This window comes from Heterocephalus glaber, unplaced genomic scaffold, assembly GCF_053883595.1.
Source record: "Heterocephalus glaber isolate CG9 unplaced genomic scaffold, H.glaber_assembly_v1.0 deba00000594, whole genome shotgun sequence".
In the NCBI taxonomy this organism is placed as follows: Eukaryota; Metazoa; Chordata; class Mammalia; order Rodentia; family Bathyergidae; genus Heterocephalus; species Heterocephalus glaber.
In genome coordinates this window covers 33934833-33954174 of record NW_028258151.1, presented here as the reverse complement: position 1 = coordinate 33954174, position 19342 = coordinate 33934833, and the positions used below count along the sequence as shown (strand labels likewise).

The 19342-nt window shown below is 49.8% G+C and overlaps 1 protein-coding gene across 1 annotated transcript in view; it reads left to right on the top strand.

Moving 5' to 3' along the window:
• Lrp4 (LDL receptor related protein 4) overlaps positions 1-19342 on the top strand; it is a 45648-nt gene extending 26306 nt beyond the window's left edge. Inside the window, exons 21-38 of the mRNA XM_087205046.1 lie at positions 1238-1427; positions 1508-1639; positions 2516-2656; positions 2982-3068; positions 3173-3344; positions 3867-4029; positions 4118-4343; positions 4652-4955; positions 6448-6666; positions 6820-6954; positions 7360-7468; positions 8504-8648; positions 8857-8970; positions 9563-9698; positions 11294-11361; positions 12545-12632; positions 13974-14115; positions 16908-19342. Of these exons, the coding sequence (XP_087061172.1) occupies positions 1238-1427; positions 1508-1639; positions 2516-2656; positions 2982-3068; positions 3173-3344; positions 3867-4029; positions 4118-4343; positions 4652-4955; positions 6448-6666; positions 6820-6954; positions 7360-7468; positions 8504-8648; positions 8857-8970; positions 9563-9698; positions 11294-11361; positions 12545-12632; positions 13974-14115; positions 16908-17240 (2904 nt within the window). The 3' untranslated portion in view covers positions 17241-19342. The remainder of the gene's footprint in view (positions 1-1237; positions 1428-1507; positions 1640-2515; positions 2657-2981; positions 3069-3172; positions 3345-3866; positions 4030-4117; positions 4344-4651; positions 4956-6447; positions 6667-6819; positions 6955-7359; positions 7469-8503; positions 8649-8856; positions 8971-9562; positions 9699-11293; positions 11362-12544; positions 12633-13973; positions 14116-16907) is intronic.

Genomic DNA, 19342 nt, shown 5'->3' with positions numbered 1-19342 from the left:
GACCCTTTCCAGACCATGCCCACCATGACCCGCTTTCTTAGCAGCAAGTCAGCTATAACTCCCATCATCCAGGCACCTGCCCAAGGTCCCACTTCTGAGTGCATGAGGCACTTGGGGGACATCTAGATATAAACCGCAGCCCTCGGGGTTTGTGTGGACTGTGCTCTGGGAGTGTGAATGCACACACTTTCCTAATAACCGTCACAGCAAACACTAACTGATCACTAGTTGCACACTGGACCCACGATTGATCGATCTCTTTGTTTTTGTTATTGTTTATTTTATTAAACTTTCAAGCTTACAGGAAAGTTGCAAAAGTAATGAAAAGAACAAATAACATTTTCCCACATTTTTTACCATTTTTACACGTTTCTCTGTTTCTGCACACACACACGCTCTCTCTCTTATTTTTCTGAATCACCTGAAATTAAATTAGGGACATCTTAGCTTTAACTCCAAAATATTCCAATCCATATTCCTTAAGACCAAGGACAGTTTCTTATCTAACCATAGTACATTTATCAAAATTGGAAGTTTAACATTGATACAATATTCCTGTATAATCCACTCTCCCTGCTCAGTTTCACTACCAGAGTCCCTGATAGTGTATTTAATGGCTTCTTTTTCTTTTTGTCTTTTAGTCCAGGATCCAACTAGGATCACTGTTGTGTTTAGTGATCTCATCTCTCAATCTCTAATCTAGAACACTTCTTCAACCTTTTTTATGTCTTTCTTGACCTTTGCATTTAAAAAAAAAAGAGTAAAAGCCAATTATTTCCTGAATGCCCCTAATTTGGGTTTGACTGAGATTTCCTTGAGATTGGATTCAGATTGTGCATTTGCGGAAGGAATGCTACAGTAAGTGCAGTTGTGTCGTCATGAGTTCGTAGTGTGTCTCATCCACGGGTACAGATGTTTGCTTGTTCCACTGTTGTGATATCTATTTTGATTGCATGGTTAGGGAGGTGTCCACTGTAAAGTTGCTACTTTTGTGCTGAGACACTTGGAGATTATGTGAGGAACACGTGATCTTTTAAAATCATCACACTCATTGGAGCAGCACTGTCGTGGCCATATCACAGACTGCTGGAGCGAGGCTGAAGAGAGGATATAATTAGTTCTCGGTCAAGGTCACATGGTAGGCGGTAATGACGGTGGCAGAGTTGCATCCTAACGCCCCGCCAAGCTCCCTACCATCAGACCCTGCTGGGGATGACTGATGCTGGGGCCCTGGCAGGTGCTCATCGGAAGCCAGCTGCCCCACCCTTTTGGTCTGACCCTCTACGGAGAGCGAATCTACTGGACGGACTGGCAGACCAAGAGCATCCAAAGTGCCGACCGGCTGACCGGGCTGGACCGGGAGACCCTGCAGGAGAACCTGGAGAATCTCATGGACATCCACGTCTTCCACCGGCGGCGGCCCCCAGGTGAGCCGCCCTTAGCCCGCATGGCTTCTCCTGGGTCCTGCTAGGCCCTGGCCTGTCCCACTGACCCCTCCTTCTTACAGTGACCACACCATGCGCTACAGAGAATGGCGGCTGCAGCCACCTGTGTCTGCGGTCCCCAAATCCGAGTGGCTTCAGCTGTACCTGCCCCACAGGCATCAACCTGCTGCCTAATGGCAAGAAGTGTTCACCAGGTGAGTGGAGCAGGGCCTCTCAGGCCCGGGTGGAGCCTGTCAGGGACAGGAAATAGCTGCTTTTCTCCTCTGTACATGGGCTCCCGTGTGGTCTGAGAAATCGAGTCCTGGTGTTTCTAGAGGCTTAAGGGAGAGACTGAGAGCTTTTAGAAGAGAACAAGGGGCCAGGGGTGGCTCAGGGGAGCAGGCAAACAGACAGTGTCCCCTGGTTCTTGTGAGGTCTTTGTGCATTTGAGAAAAAGATGTTCCTGTCTGCGTATAGCTTACATGACAGCTCTATGAGATAGGCCCAGAAGCAGGACCTGGCTACCCAGGGGTTGAAAATCAAGTTTTCTCCCTAGATAACTTGGCCTTGAACTCTTAACATCTGGGGGAATTTGAGTGCCTCCTACATTGTCGATAAAGCCATCTGGGGTCCTTTTAGTCTTCTTTTTTTACTTATTTTATTTTTTTAGATAGGGTCTTGCTGTGTAGCACAGGCTGGCCTCAAACTCATGGCAGTCCTCCTGCCTCAGCCTCTTGAGTGCTGGGGTTACAGGCATGCACCACCACACCTGGCCCTTTATTGTGCTTCATGGTAGAGGATCCTTCAAAGAGAGCTGCTTCCATAATAGTAATGAAGAGAAATCAGTTGTGAAGATGTGTGAGAGCTAAATGCTCAGGACTTTATGCACACAATCTCTTTTAATCCTGACAGTCACCTGTTGTTGTCCCCACTTTATAATCAGGAAGCAGGCTTAAATCATTCCAATAACTGCCTAGGATCACATAGCTCTCGGCTAGCAGGGTCCTGCTGTGAGCTGCACTTTGCCTGACTCCAAGCCCTCATAATGGCCCTGCTAGAGCCATGGTCCCCTCCTCTCTCCATCTGGACAGGCATGAACAGTTTCCTCATCTTCGCCAGGAGGATAGACGTGCGCATGGTCTCCCTGGACATCCCTTATTTTGCTGACGTGGTGGTGCCAATCAACATTACCATGAAGAACACCATTGCCATTGGAGTGGACCCGGAGGCAGGTCTGTGCAGCTCTCTCTTCCCACCTGGCTCCTGTCCCTGCCTGACAGCAACTGGTGTCCTTCCTTTCCTGCCACCTTTGCCACCTGCTACGAGCCCAGGGGCAGCCCGTTCCCATCCCTATGTGTGCAGGACTTCCTGATCATGGGGCCGGGCCTCTCCTTTCTCCGTCTCTGCCCAGGGCTGTGATTTTTCTCCATCTCCCTTGCTTTCTTCTGTGAGGGGCTGCAGGGCTGTCTGGCACACTCCGGTGTCTCAGGTCTGAGTCGCTGTGCGTGCCATGGCGGGAGGCGAGACCCAGACTTGAGCCAGACCTTCCCTCTCCAGGAAAGGTGTACTGGTCTGACAGCACACTACACAGAATCAGCCGGGCCAACCTGGACGGCTCCTGGCACGAGGACATCATCACGACAGGTGGGCCTTGCTGCCAGCCCGGGACCACCTGTCTACCTGCGGAGCTGGGGAAATGGACCATCTGCCCTGCACAGGGGCCAGTGTGCTCTTCTGCCTTACCGCAGGGCTGCAGACGACAGATGGGCTCACGGTGGATGCCATTGGCCGCAAAGTATACTGGACAGACACAGGAACGAACCGGATCGAGGTGGGCAACCTGGACGGGTCCATGCGGAAGGTGCTGGTATGGCAGAACCTGGACAGCCCGAGGGCCATCGTGCTGTATCACGAGATGGGGTGAGAGCTGGCTCTGTCTCTGGGTGGCAGGAGGGGTTGGCTGAGCCGGGGGGTGGCTGGGGTGCCTGGAGGCCATGGAGAATGAGCGTGTCACAGGGATGTTGTTCCCCTCCCTTGTGGCTTCTTTCAGAGGGTAGCAGGACAGTGTAGAGGTTAAAAGTGTGAGTTTTGAAATGGGTGTGGTGGTGCACATGTGTGACCCAAGCCCTCAGGCGGCTGAGGCAGGAGGATCACTGTGAGTTGGAGGCCAGCCTGGAATACGTAGCCTGTTTCAAAAATACAAAAACAAATAAAGCATGAGTTTTGGAGATGGCAAACAAGGATTTACATTTTCTCATCCTGTATTAGCTGTGTGACTTTGGCCCTCAGCCCCCTGACCCTTAGGTGAAAAGGCACCCTCGTGCCCCCGTGAGGATTAAGTCAGGTGAAACTCGAGAATACTCTGCGAGGAGCGCGGTCCACTGCTCGAACTCAGGGCACCCGGGGGCAGCGGAAGCCTCAGCTTTTCCCTCCCTCATCCAGGCTCATGTACTGGACAGACTGGGGGGAGAACGCCAAGCTGGAGCGCGCCAGCATGGATGGCTCCGAGCGCACCGTGCTAATCAACAACAACCTTGGCTGGCCCAATGGGCTGACGGTGGACAAAGCCAGCTCCCAGCTGCTGTGGGCCGACGCTCACACCGAGGTGAGATGAGGCCCTGCTGCTCCAGAGCCCAGGGGAGATGGGAGAGGCCCAGTCAACTGATCAACCCTCCCCACCTTTTCCCCTGCAGCGAATCGAGGCCGCTGACCTGAATGGTGGCAGTCGACACACACTGGTGTCGCCAGTGCAGCACCCCTATGGCCTCACTCTGCTGGACTCCTACATCTACTGGACTGACTGGCAGACGCGCAGCATCCACCGTGCTGACAAGGGGACTGGCAGCAATGTCATCCTGGTGAGGTCCAATCTGCCAGGCCTCATGGACATCCAGGCTGTGGACCGGGCACAGCCACTGGGTAAGAAGACCCCCGGGCTGAGTCAGACAGAGCCTCTGGTCTCTGGGGCGGCCTCCATAGCAGAGATAGATCCAGAGCATGGAACTCTGCACTGGCAGAGAGAGTGTCCTGCCTCAGCCCCCTTCCAGGATCAGTTGGGCTCCCTCTGGGGATGACTGGTGCTCAGCTGCATGACACTGTCACTTCCAAAGGATTCAGAGACTCCTATCTCACCCCTGTCAGACACTGAGTCCAGGAAACCAGACCCTCGGGAGAGTCAGCAGTGTTCCAGCCGGGAGTGAAAGCTTGTGCTTCTGTCTCGCACCCAGGTCTTAACAAGTGCGGCTCGAGAAATGGTGGCTGCTCCCACCTCTGCCTGCCTCGGCCTTCTGGCTTCTCCTGTGCCTGCCCCACCGGCATCCAGCTGAAGGCGGATGGCAAGACCTGCGACCCCTCCCCTGAGACCTACCTACTCTTCTCCAGCCGAGGCTCCATCCGGCGTATCTCGCTGGACACCAGCGATCACACCGATGTGCACGTCCCGGTGCCTGAGCTCAACAATGTCATCTCGCTGGACTATGACAGTGTGGACGGGAAGGTCTACTACACGGATGTCTTCCTGGATGTGATCAGGTGCGAGGGAGGCTCCCGGGAGCCTCCAGGGACACAGACTTCTTCTCACGGGTAGGGTCGTGTCCTGTGTTGACCTGAAGTAAACCAACTGACTTGGCAGTTTGAGTGCTGAGTTCTAATCCTGGCTCCTTCACTTTTCAGTGCCATCTTTCTCAGCAGAACTCAAAAGTTTTATTTATTTGTTTAAAGATGGTATGAATCCCTGCTACTTAGGAGGCTAGGGAAAGAGGCTCATGCATTGTAGGCCAGCCTGGGCAATATAAGAAGACCCCATCCCCCCCCCCCCAAAAAAGTAGAGTCACACATGGTGGTGCATGCTTGTAATCCCTGCACTTGGGAGGCTGAGACAGGAGGATCACTGAGTTCAAAGTCAGCCTGGGCTGCGTAAAGATTTCAAGGCAGGCATGAACTATGGAGACAGACCCTGTCTCAAAAAAAAAAAAAAATATCTATATATATATATATATTATAGTAATAAATAAAGAGTATATGGAAGAAACAAACAATTAACAGAACTTCCTCTTCAGGGAACTAAGATAAACTAGCAGTATAAGTGAAATAAATGAGTACATATATATATATAACTTTCTATGTTATTATTCTGTTATAAAATTTTGTTTTATTTTTCCATAAAATAATTTAAAAAAGAGTATATGGGACCCCAGTAGGTAAAACATGAATTTAAAAAAACAGATTAGGTTAGGTTGGGGACTGGAGCCTTCCACATTTGGCGCTGGGCCCTGAGGGAGCTCCCAGAATCCCCTAGGACCCTCTGACAGGCAGCCCCAAATGTCAACGCCTGCGGTGGTTTATAAAGTTACTGTTTGTGGAGACAGAGTCTCGCTGTGTAGTGCAAGCTGGCCTTGAAGCCACAGTGAGCCCCTGCCTCGGCCTCCCAAATGCTGTGAGCGCGGCAGCACTTTCCTGTAATCCCAGTACTCTTGGAGGCTGAGGCAGGAGGATTGAAAGTTCAAGCCCAGCCTGGACAAATTAGGGAAAAAGACCCTGTCTCAAAATAAGAAAGGGCTGGGATGTAGCTCCATGTGTCCTAGATTCAATCCTAGGTCCAGGAAGAAGAAAAAGGAATCTCATGCTGGAAGTAGGTGGGCGCTGGTAGTTTGTAGTTTCGGAGTTCCCCTGAGCAGGGCTGTGTAAAAATGCACAGTGGATTTTAAACAAATCTGCCTTCCTGCAGTCACCCCTAGCCATCCTTGCCTCCTCCCAAAGATAGATGGGGAATGGTGACCCTGTTCTCCAGCCAGACACAGGCCCCCAAACCTGGCAGTTTTCACTGTCCAGGAAGCAATGTCCTCCCAAGGAGTCACTCTTTTGCCCTGCAGATATTTTACTGAGCACCTATTATATGGGGAGCTGAGGAAGGTGCTGTCCCTGTGGAGCTTACAGTCTGTCCAGGGTCCAGTTGTGGATGGAAGGGTTTTCTGTGTGTTCCTGGTCCATCTGGCCACTCATCCAACCCTGGACTCTCCCTAAGGCGGGCCAACCTGAATGGCAGCAACATGGAGACAGTGATCGGGCGAGGGCTGAAGACCACTGATGGGCTGGCGGTGGACTGGGTGGCCAGGAACCTGTACTGGACGGACACGGGCCGAAATACTATCGAGGCATCACGGCTGGATGGCTCATGCCGCAAAGTACTGATCAACAACAGCCTGGATGAGCCCCGGGCCATTGCAGTGTTCCCCAGGAAGGGGTGAGTTTGTGAGCAGCAGCAGAGGTCCGGGGAGAAGACAGGCCCTCCCCTTGGCAGGAGTGCTTAGATACTCATGCCATTGGTTTGCCCCATATCCTGCCACCCTCTGGGCACCTCCCTGTGCCTTGGGGTGACGCCACTGCTGTGTCCCAGATACCTCTTCTGGACGGACTGGGGCCACATCGCCAAGATCGAGCGGGCGAACCTGGATGGTTCAGAGCGGAAAGTCCTCATCAACACGGACCTGGGTTGGCCCAATGGCCTCACCTTGGACTATGATACCCGCAGGTAGGACTCCTGTGCCAGACAGCCTCCAGGAAGGGGGCGGGCTGAGCAGAGCAGGGCAGAGCCTGGACTAGGGGAGTGGACGAATGGAAAGCTTTTCCAGCAGCTAGGAATTGCGGCTTAGCTATTTCAGCAGGAGTCAGAGGATGACCAGGTTGCTGAGGAGGAGTCTGCGGAAGACAGGAGGTCACTAGACTTCTTGTGCCTCCCCACTGATGAATCGCCACCCTGCCTGGCTCTTCACCCTGGGGGCTTGGATCCTGAGTGCTTCTTACCTGCTCACAGCCCAAGCAGTTCAGCTCCTTTCCGGACAGACGGTTGCTTTCAGGAACAGATAGCTCCTTGTGGGTAGAATTGGGCTCCCAGGCAGGCCTTGGGGCAGCCACACACCATGCTCTTTCTTGGCAGGATCTACTGGGTGGATGCACATCTGGACCGCATTGAGAGCGCTGACCTCAACGGGAAGCTGCGACAGGTCCTGGTCAGCCACGTGTCCCATCCCTTTGCCCTCACACAGGTACGTGCCCAGGAGAGGTCCCTGAAACATCCTGCTGGGGGTGTTTCCTCTGGATTTGAAGCCCCCAGGCACCCTGCTACTCCTGCCCCACCACCCTGTGTTCCAGTGTTCACAGGGGTGGCTCTCAGCGGGGGTTGCTTGTGACTGTGCAGGCTCCCGGGCCCAGGAATATGCACTCTGATGAGTTCCCTGCTTGATCCTAGTGCCAGAGCTCAGGCAGCTTAGCTGAGGCGGGGTGGAGTAGCAGCTAAAAGCCAGCATTTTCAGGTCTCCAGACAGTCGCTGTTTGAGTGGCTTCATGAGCTAGGTACCTGGGTTCAAGTTCGATCTGTATTATTAAATAAGTGTGTGACTTTGAACAAGAAATCAAACCTGTAATCTTCAGTGACATACAAAACAAATCAGTTTAATAACAGCATCCTCCAGAAATATATACAAAGCCTCGGAATGGTGCCCAGCACGTAGTAAGCACTAAATGCCTGTTGTCTCTGACAATCTTAATCACTTTTCAATGTCATTTTTGACATCTTCACTGTCTCTTCCATCCCCTGGTTGAGAATTTCATCATCCCACTGCATGAGAAGGAAGCTGCCTATAGAATTAAGGAGAGGATTTGGCCCAGGGCTCTGAGGAAAGGGCCCATTTGTAAGAACAGGGAGCCAGAAGACCTCAGAGTTCACTGCTGTTGGCTAGGGAGGGAGCCGAGGACTGACCTCAGCTGACTGAGGACGGGTGTAAGTGCTCTGAGTTCAGAGGTGGACGAAGCACATTTTTGTCCTTGAAGAACACCATCAGGAGGGACAGTCAGACAGACATGTAGCCAGGTCCCCATTGCACATGAAAACTCAGGTGCAGAAATGACTGCCAGGTCCGGCTCGGCATGCCGTGGGGGCAGTGAAGAGTGTGGGTTTGGGGACATTTCCGAGGCACACACGGTTGTCCTTGGGCAGAGGGGATAGCCCTGCTCAGGCACAGAGGCTGCCCTGGAGCCTGACAGCCAAATCCTACTTCCCCTTGTTGGCGACCCCCGAGCAGCAGGACAGGTGGATCTACTGGACAGACTGGCAGACTAAGTCCATCCAACGTGTGGACAAGTACTCGGGCCGCAGCAAGGAGACGGTGCTGGCCAATGTGGAGGGGCTCATGGACATCATCGTGGTCTCCCCTCAGCGGCAGACAGGTGGGCCCAGGTTCTGAGCCCACCTCCTTGACCTCGCTCGGAGGACATCTGGTGACCAAGACACTGGGGCCACCCGAGAGCCTGTTGGCTCACGTTTTCCCCCCTGTCCTGGGTGGCTCCTTGCCCTGCTGTCCCTGGAAGTGGGGTCGTGTTAAATCGGGAGATCTGATTGTGTTCTGGCCCAGGTGCTCATCTGGTTTGCTTCCAGGGACCAATGCCTGTGGGGTGAACAACGGTGGCTGCACCCACCTCTGCTTTGCCAGAGCCTTGGACTTCGTGTGTGCCTGTCCTGACGAGCCCGATGGCAGGCCATGCTCCCTGGGTGAGTGGGACTGTGTGGCCCCAGAACAGCAGGGTCCTTGAAGGCCAGGGGATTGGTGGCCTCAACTTTGTCCTTCCCGGTGGGGTGCTCCTTCAGAAGGCGTAACCAAAAGTGCAGTGTTTAGGGTTCAGAATCCCTCAGATCTGGGTTTGCCAGAGCTCTGGTGTTTCCTAGAACAGAATTCAAGTCTTGCCGGGTGTTGTGGTGCATGCCTGTAATCCTAGCAATCGGGAGGCTGAGGCAGGAGGATCACCAAGAGTTTGAGGCCATCCTGGGCTAATAGTGACTTCAAGGCCAGCCTGAACTGCATAGCAAGGCCCTGTCTCAGAAAACAAAATGGAATTCAAGTTGCCTGATTCCTGGGCACCACTGTAGGGTTCATCAATGCTTTATTCTCTCTTTTTGACCTTTGTAGGCCCACCCACAACTATTCACAGTGAATCCACATCCTTTCTATTTACAGTATTAAATGAGGGTGCCTGGGATGAAGGCACCTCAAAGATTGCGTCACCAAGTTCTCTGGTACTGCTCTTAGACCACATGAAAAGGTTCGGGGCTCTCGTGGCCCACTCCAATCCTCTTTTCTCTCCAGTACCTGGTCTGGTGCCCCCAGCTCCCAGGGCTACCAGCATGAGTGAAAATACCCCAGTGCTCCGCAACACGCTGCCCCCCACCTTTCACTCTTCTACCAGCAGGACCCGCACGGCCCTGGAGGAAGTGGAAGGAAGGTGAGTAGGGTCGGTATGGGATTGGGGGTCCCTTGATGCCAGTCGCCACCTCACCAGCAGAAAGCTCATCCCTGCTTGTGAATCCTGGCAGAGGGGAGGAAGAGCCCATCACTAACCACTGGGCCCCACCCTTTAGGCTGGAGGATTGTGGCAAACAATTCCCTCTTTATCTCTGAGAGTGAGAGGCTTTCAGGACAGCTTCCAAAAGAAACCTCTTGGGAAGAGTCTCCCACATGCATTCTCCCTCCTTCCTGTCTCTGGGACACCTGTTCTCACATCACAGGTTTAGTCTGTGCACCTGTCCTCCAGTGGTCTAGGCTGTAGCTTTATGACTTGGAGCAAGATTTTCTAAGGGGTGTAATGGCCCTAGCAATCAAACACACGTGTGCAAGCACACACACATACATACACACAAACACCATTTTAAATAAGCAAGTAGAGAAGAGTTCTCAAAGCCAGTGGAAAATATTATATTTCATTAATTGAATAGAGTTTTGTTTTTGTTTTATGGGCTTTAAAAATTTGTTTTGTTTCATTGTTTTGCAGTACTGGGGATCAGATGCAGGGCCTCACACCTGCTAGGCAAGTGCTGTGTCACTGAGCTACACCCCAAGCCCCTGGCTTTATTTAGAAAACCATGGGCCCTACTCAGGCCTTTTCTTATTGTCCAAGTTCTGTGTGACGAGCCAGTGCAGCTCGGTCTCATAGCTCTTGCAAGTAGCTTTTTCTTCAGGCTTTTAGGAGATGGCTTTAACTGCCTGCTCATAATATGCCCCAATGAAGTTGCCTTCTGAGCATTTGGAGATACTTATTCAAGCACTCTGTCCAGGTGTCTTGCATATTCCCTTGAGGAAGCGTGAAGGAAGAAAAACATTTTTTTTTTTGCCTCGTGATAGTTGGACCTTGTGATAATCCTTAGCCAATCAGATTTACTTGGCTATTGGCTGCTTCCTACTTCTCCTGGTTATTTCAGAAAGCCTAGTATTAAAGCTGGGCATGGTGGTGCATGCCTGTAATCCCAGCACTCTGGGAGGCTGAGGCAAGAGGATCACTAGTTTGAGCCCAGCCTGAGCAACTTAGCTTATCAAGACCCTGTCTAAAGAAAAGAAAAGAAGAGAGGAGAAGACAAGAAAAGAAAAGGGCTGGAGGGCCGGGGATTTAGCTCAGTGGTTCCGCTGCCTCCCTCGCAAGCAGAAGGACCGGAGTTTGATCCCCAGTACCCAAAAAAAAGAAAGAAAAGGTCTGGGGATGTAGCTCAGTGCACCCTGGGTTCAATCCTTGGTATGAGGGAAAGAGAAAGAAGAAAGGGAGCACAGTATTGATGTCTTTAGTATTCCCTCTGCAGATTTCCAGCTTGCTCCCCAAACTGCTTTTCATCTGTAAAAGGTACACAGTTGAAAATACACTTAAAAATGAGATAGTGGGTTGAACACAGTGACTCACACTGATTCCTCTGTCTCCTGGTCCTACCCTCTCCCTGGCCCTACTACCTCCCACCTGGTGTGTTCTCAGACCCCAGAGCCCCACTCACAGCCTCCTGCCCTTCCCTAGAGCAGGGAGGGATGTTCTTCATGTTCAGTTTCCTGTACCCACAGGTGCTCTGAGAGGGATGCCAGGCTGGGCCGCTGTGCACATTCCAATGATGCTGTACCTGCCACGCCAAGTAAGCCCCGAGGGCCCCGCTGTTTTGGAAGAGAAGATAGAAGGGCTCTAAGTCTCCACTGATGTCTTTCATGGCCTTCATGGGGCCTCCCATAGGGTTGATAAACTCTTTTCTTAGACTAAATCCATAGAAATGATGATTGTTATCATAATTGCCATATGTGCACCACGTAGATGTGAGTACAGTAGCCCCTTACCCATGGGGGATGTGTCCCAAAATCACCAATGGATGCCTGAAGCCTTGGGTAGTACTGAACTTTATAGATACTGTGTTTTTCCTATACAGACAATACCTATGATAAAATTCTATTTATAAAGTAGTAAGAGATTAACCATAGTAATAAGTAATAAAATAGGACAGTTATAGCAATATACTATAATGAGGTGGGAGGCACACACCAGTTATCCCAGCACTCAGGAGGCTGAGGCAGAAGGATCACAAGTTTGAGGCCAGCCTGGACTACATAGTGAACTCAAGGTCAGCCTGAATTCAAAAAAAGCAAAAACAAACAAGCAAACAAACTTAAAAAATATACTGTAATGAAAGTTATGTTAATGTGTATATGTATACTCATACTCATTTAATTTCCACCAGCCCTATAAGCTATTTATTATTTACTTTTAACTAAGGAGAAAACGTAATGTAGGCTTAGAAGTTAAGTGTCTTGCTTTAAGTCACATAGCTAATAAGTAGTGAAACTGGGATTTGAAATACTTGGCAGAATGACAAGTTCCTTCTGACTCTTCTTGTCCTACCTCCTGTGACCTCTCTGAGAAGGAAGTCCCCTGCTAGCTTCAGATGGTGTTGGACCCAACACTTACACCTTGAATTTGGCGCAGTGGTGCAAGCCCGTAATCCTAGCTCCTGGAGGGGCTGTGGCAGAGGATCGTCTGACCCTAGGAGTTTGGGGTTGGCCTGGACAGGGCAGCAACACCTCATGTGAGATCCTGGCCTGTGATCCCAGCACTCGGGAAGCTGAGGCTGGAGGATCAGGGGAACTTCCAGGCCAGCCTGGGCTACATAGTGAGTTCAAGACCAGCCGGAACTACATGGCGAGACAAAACAAAACCTAAAAAAGACCCCATGTAAAAGAAACCAAAAGGAGCCTTCTTCTTTCTGTCCCTTATAACAGCGCCAGGTAGAAAGGGGTCGGCACCCCCTGCCTAGTGTCTCTTTCCTCCAGGTGAAGGACTTCACATCAGCTACGCCGTCGGAGGGCTCCTTAGCATTCTGCTGGTTTTGGTCGTGATTGCGGCTTTGATGCTATACAGGTAACCTCAGCTCGCTCTTCGGTCCTTGTGAGGACATCCGGGACCCCCGAAGCTCCTCAGTTCACTGAAGTGACCTCTGAGCAGCCTCATTTCAAGGTTGGCTCCCTGTGGAGCAGCAGAAGGAACACACAGAAGCCTCGATTCTTGCTCTTCTTCCCCGGTCACAGCCTAAGTATTTCCTTCACTTAATGATCACAGCAAAGCAGCCCCTGAGATTTGTATTCCAGAGTAGGATGCCAAGGGGACAGAGGATATTACCCAAAGTCACACAGTAAGAGGCAAAGCTGACTGTAGCATCTTTGCTTTTCCCATACTTCATCATACACTCAACCATTGGAATTAGAAATAATTTCCCTTCACTCAGTCACACCCTTTACTGCTATAATGGTTGACAGCATTGCTCAGTAACGATCATCCCGAGAAGAGAGAATGTGTCATTTTCAATTTAGGATCTTTTTGTGTGCCTCTTTCTTCATATTCTTCCTTAAATACTTTAAATACAGCTTACAGCAAAAATGCCTGAATGTTGCTGCTCATAATAATAATAATTAATAATAATAATTTCACTTATCATTTAATGGATATATCAATGCCACAACCACCTCGTAACACAGGTATAATTATTCCCCACTTTACAAGTGAGCTCAGAAAGTTTGAATTATGTTTATCAAGATCTCAGCTAGTAGGTAACAGAGGGGGAATCGAAATAGAGATCTCTATAAAGCTCACTGTATTAGATACCCATATCAGCATAACAAATAACTCTAAAATGTAGTCATTTAAAATGACAACTATGTATGATCTCACAGTGTGTGGGGGTCAGAAATATGGATGTAACTTAGCTGGGTGCCTCTGCCATGAGGTCTCTCCCAGGCTCTGGGTACCAGCCTGAGTTATGGTCTCATCTGAAGGCCTGACTGGGGAAGGGTTCCCTTCTAAACACAGCCACATAATTGTTGGCAAAATTCAGTTTCTCCCTGGCTGTTGGCTGGCAGCAAAAATCCTTGCCTCCTGGGCCTTTATTTCCATAGGACAATATATCATGATAGCTTGCTGCCCTAGAGCAAGAGCAAGAGAGGAACAGAGGGAAGAGACATAATCCCAGATGGAAGCTAGTTTCTTTGTAACCTAATGTAACTTCCATCACTTTTATATAACTTTTCCATTAGAAGCAGGTCACAGGTCCAGCCCACACTCCAAGGAATAGGATTCTGAAAGATACGAGTACCAGGAGGCAGGGATCACTGGGACTTATATAGAAACTTTCTCCATGTACAGCTTGTAAATTCCCAGGTGTTACCCTGAAAAGATCTGAATAACTTCTCATATTTCCTCCTAAAGACACAAAAAATCCAAGTTCACTGATCCTGGAATGGGCAACCTGACCTACAGCAACCCCTCCTACCGAACTTCCACTCAGGAAGTGAAAATTGAAGCAATCCCGAAACCGGCCATGTACAATCAACTGTGCTATAAGAAAGAGGTATAAATGGAAATTAATGGTCAAGGTTAGGGGAAGGGTAGGAGTGGGTGCCTGAAGGAATCAGTGAGGGGTGTTGGGGTCCCATCTACCATTCTCGGAGTTAGAGAAAACAGAAGAACTGAGTATAATTTGGGTTTCTGGAGTATCTAGAATCTTTGAAGAACCCTAATGAGAACAAGGTTAGAAAGCAGATCCCAGAAGGCTGAGGTTAGAAAGGAGATATTTTTCTGGGATCATAGGGGTTTTTTTCTTCTGGAATTGCAGTTCCCCTGCAGTGAAGCCATGATTCCCCTAAATGACACCCAACAAATCCAGAGCTCTCGCACTCTCCCCTTTCTAACCTCAGTCCAAGCTGGTGGCACCTATGGCTGGAATGGCTGCTTTTCCATTATCCTTTCCTTTACTGCAGGGAGTTAAGAGAGTTTTCTAGAGTTCTGAAGACTTATGCACTTTTTTTTTTTTAACTGCTTTCTCACTACAGTGGAAATTATTTGTGAATGTTTAGGCATGAAAATTAGTCCTGCTTCAGCAAGGCATGATAATCCCAGCTGCACATCTGTAATCCCAGATGCTTGGGAGGCTGAGGCAGGAGGACCACAAGTTTGAGGGCACCTTGGGCAATTTAGCAAGAATCTGTTTCAAGAAGAAAAATAAAAAAGGCTTAGGATTCAGCTCAGTAGTAAAGCATCTACCTAGCACGTAGGAAGCCCTGGGTTCAGTCCCCAGTATAGGAAAAAGTAAAATAAAATAAAATAAAAGTCTCCTTTCCATAAGGGATCTATAATGCAAGATTTCAGATTTTCCTAGTATGATATAACACATATTTTCTTCCAAAATCCTGTAAGCTTCATCAGGGTTATTCCTTATCCAGACCCTAATTAGAGGGCCAGTGATATAGCTCAGTGATGCCCTGCCTGCCTGACAAACACAAGGTCCTGAGTTCAATCCCTGGTACCAGGGGGAAGAAGATAAACCCTAATCAGCCTTCTCTGGCCTGTGTCATACATAGTGACACTGCTGTCACCTGCAGGGCTTTCATATGCCTGCCGGGCATAATGAATGCAGTTTACACAGCAATCCCATGCTTTCTGGACCCATGAATTCTCATGTTTTAAAAACTTCTGCTCCTGGGCCAGGGATTTAGCTCATTGGTTTCACCGCCTACTGCCCAAGCACAAGGACCCGAGTTCAATACCCGGTACCAAAAATAAATAAATAAATAAATAAATAAAATAAAGACTTCTGCTACAATTCAAAAGAGTGCCTGCAGGGGTAGCGGCAGGTCAGGGAATGACAGATCCTGCCTCACATGATGTGTTTGAAAGACTCATGAGGATTCTTGAAGTCCTGAAGTGTTCAGTGTCCCAGAAAAGAACTACAATGAGGGTCATGAGTTAGATATAAAAAACAGCAGTAGAATACATGCTTATTATGTGCAAGGCCTTGGGTCCCATCCCCAGCACCACCAGGAACAAAAGAAGAAAGAAGAGGAAATAAAAATTGTGTGACCCCTTTCTTCTCTTGTCTGCTTCTTCTTCAGCAGCTCTTTCACCCCTCTGATAGCCTCTCACCCTTTCTCTTCTGATTTCCTCTTGATTTCAGGTACCTGTTGCTGTGTGTGTGTCCAGGGAGTGTTGTCCCCAGTATTGCTAGTGCCACATGCCTCATCTGTTCCCGACTTACCCACCCTGTCTCTGTGATGAGGACCCTGAGTGTCCTCATCTTACCTTACACTAATGTCACCTTGGAAGGCGTGCTGGGTGAATGGGCGCCTGTGTGTCTGTGTGTGTGTTTGTGTGCTGTCTCAGTCTTCCTGTGCATGCTGGGAACAACTGTCACTCCAGGGGGCAGGGACCGATATCGAAGCTCCTAGCTCAGTAACTCGCTGAATATAGGGCCCGATAACTGTCTGTCGAAGTGAGTTGTTATTAACATAAATCAGCAGCTACAGATCCCATGCACAGAACCCAAAGCTATGCCCCATTTGATCCAGGCGGCATGTTGGCAGCATGTTGATTCGTTTCCCCCAGAAACCAGGACTGAGGCTACCCTGTGAAGAAGCCATAAAAGGAGAATACGGAGCAGAAATCCAGGCTATCCTTGGAATGATCCAGGGTGCTTGGGAATGGTCCCGAGGCAGATCCTGAATAATAACCAAAAAAGGTTGCAGGATACAGGGCCTCCTTGGATGAACATTTAGAACCCAAATAAGAGGATTTTCTAGAACCCTCCTGTCTCCCCTCCCAAATTTTCTCCTTAACAAAATTAAAAGAGATCATTAAGAGCAAACTAGTACATAAAGTAGTTTAAAGTCCTAAATAAGTGCACATTGCATTGCTTTTGCCAATTGCTTTTAATTATGTCAGCATGATGTCCCGTTACTAAACCACAGTAACAGTGTAATGATAGCTAGCATGTTTTGCTGCATCCTTTGTCCTGTGAGCAACACCCTAATGATCACATACCAGTGATTGCCTCATTGAATCCTCATAGCAATTGCTTGAGAGGTGTGGATGCTGGTACTCTCCCCTCCCTGCACAAATGGAGACTGAGTCTTGGAGACATTAAGTCATTTGCCCAAGATGACATGGCCAGTGAGTGGCTGATGCAGGACCGGAAGCCCTGGTTCTCCCCATCTGCACCATCCTTAAGTGAGGCATCTGATCTCATTTCCCCGTTAGTTTGTAGGGTTTTGGCCCACGCTCACCCCATCTACTTACTTTTTTAGTTCATTGTGAGATCCTTTCTAGAGAGGTAAGGGACTGACTGTCTATCTCCACTCTCCACCCCAGGGTGGGCCCGACCATAACTACACCAAGGAGAAGATCAAGATCGTCGAGGGAATCTGCCTCCTGTCTGGGGACGATTCGGAGTGGGATGACCTGAAGCAGCTTCGCAGCTCCCGGGGGGGTCTTCTGCGGGATCACGTGTGCATGAAGACAGACACGGTGTCCATCCAGGCCAGCTCTGGCTCCCTGGATGACACGGAGACGGAGCAGCTGCTGCAGGAAGAACAATCCGAGTGTAGCAGCGTCCACACTGCAGCCACTCCAGAAAGACGGGGCTCCCTTCCAGATACGGGCTGGAAACACGAATGCAAGCTCTCCTCAGAGAGCCAGGTCTAAATGCCCACGGCTCTTCCTGCCTGCCTGTTCCTTCTCCTCTATGGACTTCCGGTCCTTGTGCTCACTTTTACAGCAGGGCCCCTTCCGGTGTGCTCATCCCCCTCTTCCCACCCCATCACTCCCCCAACCCCTCCATGGGAGCTGTTTTCCCTCTGAGTCCATAACTACTTGGGCACAAGAAATGAGGGCTCATCGTGAGAATTGAGACCTGGACTTCACCACAAACCTCATCTCTTGCATCCGTCCTGCAGCCCCTGAAGTGGGACTCAGTAAAGATTCTTTGTCAGTGCAGAGTTCCACCCACCCTTCCCCAGGCCCCTCAGTGCCTGGCCCACAGCACTGATGCAAGACTGTGCTCCCTGTCACAGCTAACATGATGGCTTCTCTGAGAACTTGGCCACTGGGGGCTGGGCAGAGGATCATAGGTAGAGAGAGGGGCGATGGGTAGAGACTGAGAGAAGGAAGAGCATGCCCAGCGGGTCTGGGAAACCTCCAATCTCATGTGTTGCTAATATGAGAAAGCTCTTGGGCGTACTCGGGTGTCCTGGGTGTCCTGTCCATTGCTGGCAGTGGACAGTTTTCCAGCCCTCGATGTCACTGCTTTGGCAGCTGCAGATGCCAGTGAGAGGTGGGTGTGGCTTGCCCTTTCTCCCTACTGTTGTGATTGTCTGGAGACTTTTCTCCCTCAGATGACTGGAGCCCCTTGCCGGGCTACTGGCTGTTAGGAGTTCCCTCTGGGTGCTGCCGCTGGCCAGTACCTTTCTTATATCTTGGAAGTCACCAGGAGGGCAGCCAGTGGCTTGAGTGGATTGGGCCTCAGGGGCCGAATCTGAGAAGCTCCACCTAGACCAACATAGCATCCCCACCTGACCTTCAGGGTTCTGTCATGCTGTCCCCCAGGCTCTGGATTTCCTAGGGAAGTGATCCTGCCACAGTCTTTCAAAGAACTAGAAGTTGCCATAAGTGGTCATGAAGAGCAAATAGAGACATGGGCCACCTGGGGACTGAAGAGAACTTCCTGTGTTCTTCCTCAGCTGCTCAGGGACAGGGACAGAGCTTATGGCTGGCTGAGGTGGCAACATTCTATTCCAACTTTTTTTAGCTGACTGACTTTCCATGCCAAAAGGGCACCACTGGGTTCATCCTCATTCACACCAAGAGCACGCGTCTCAGGCATGGAGTGGGGGATTTGAGGCTTTCTGCTGCCCTAAAATTTATCCCTAGCACTTCTTCACTTTGTGGGGAAGGGGGGCCTTGGTTTACTTTTTCAGACATAGCCTTATGGCACCAGCAATCTCTTAAAGTCCTGTGGCAAAGAGGGCTAGAGGAATTAAAAAAGGGGTAAGCAGGGAGTAGAAAGGTAAGAGGAACCACAGCTGCAGCCTCTCAGTCCAGGGCAGACCCAGACCTCTCTTCTCCCCAGGGAACAGGAGCAGGAGAGGATGATGAGGGGCTGAGAAGGGAGGGGAGGGTTTTTAAGGAAATTTTCCTGATATGAAATATCTCCCTTGGTTGTTAGAATTGAGAAATCAGCAGCCAAACTTGAGAGTGAAAAAGAAGGCCAAGATCCGATCTTTTCTGGTCAGTTACATGAATGCTAGAGACAGATGCCCAGCCGCATCGCATCCCTGCTTTCCGTAGCCAGGCCTGGGCCTCCACATAAGCCAAGAAGGCTGAAAACAGCACACCAGGTGGGAGAGATGGGGGGCTATTCCCAGGAAGAAATGGAGACAATGCACAGCTGATGAGGCAGTAAAAGAAGCAGCAGTTGAGCCCTTAAATTTACAATTGGGAAGGAGAAGAAAGTAAAAAAGTTGCATTTTCTTGATGGAAAGGGGGAAGGTTCTTATTGCACTTGGGCTGTTCAGAATGTAGAAAGAACATATTTGAGGAAATATATATTTGAGCACTGATTTAGTCTGTAAAAAAACAAAACAAAGTCTCTCTGTCCTAAACTAATGGAAGTGATTCTCCTGCGCTCATGTGTAATGGTTTTAACGTTACTCACTGGAGAGATTGGACTTTCTGGAGTTATTTAACCACTATGTTCAGTATTTTAGGACTTTATGATAATTTAATATAAATTTAGCTTTTCTTAATGA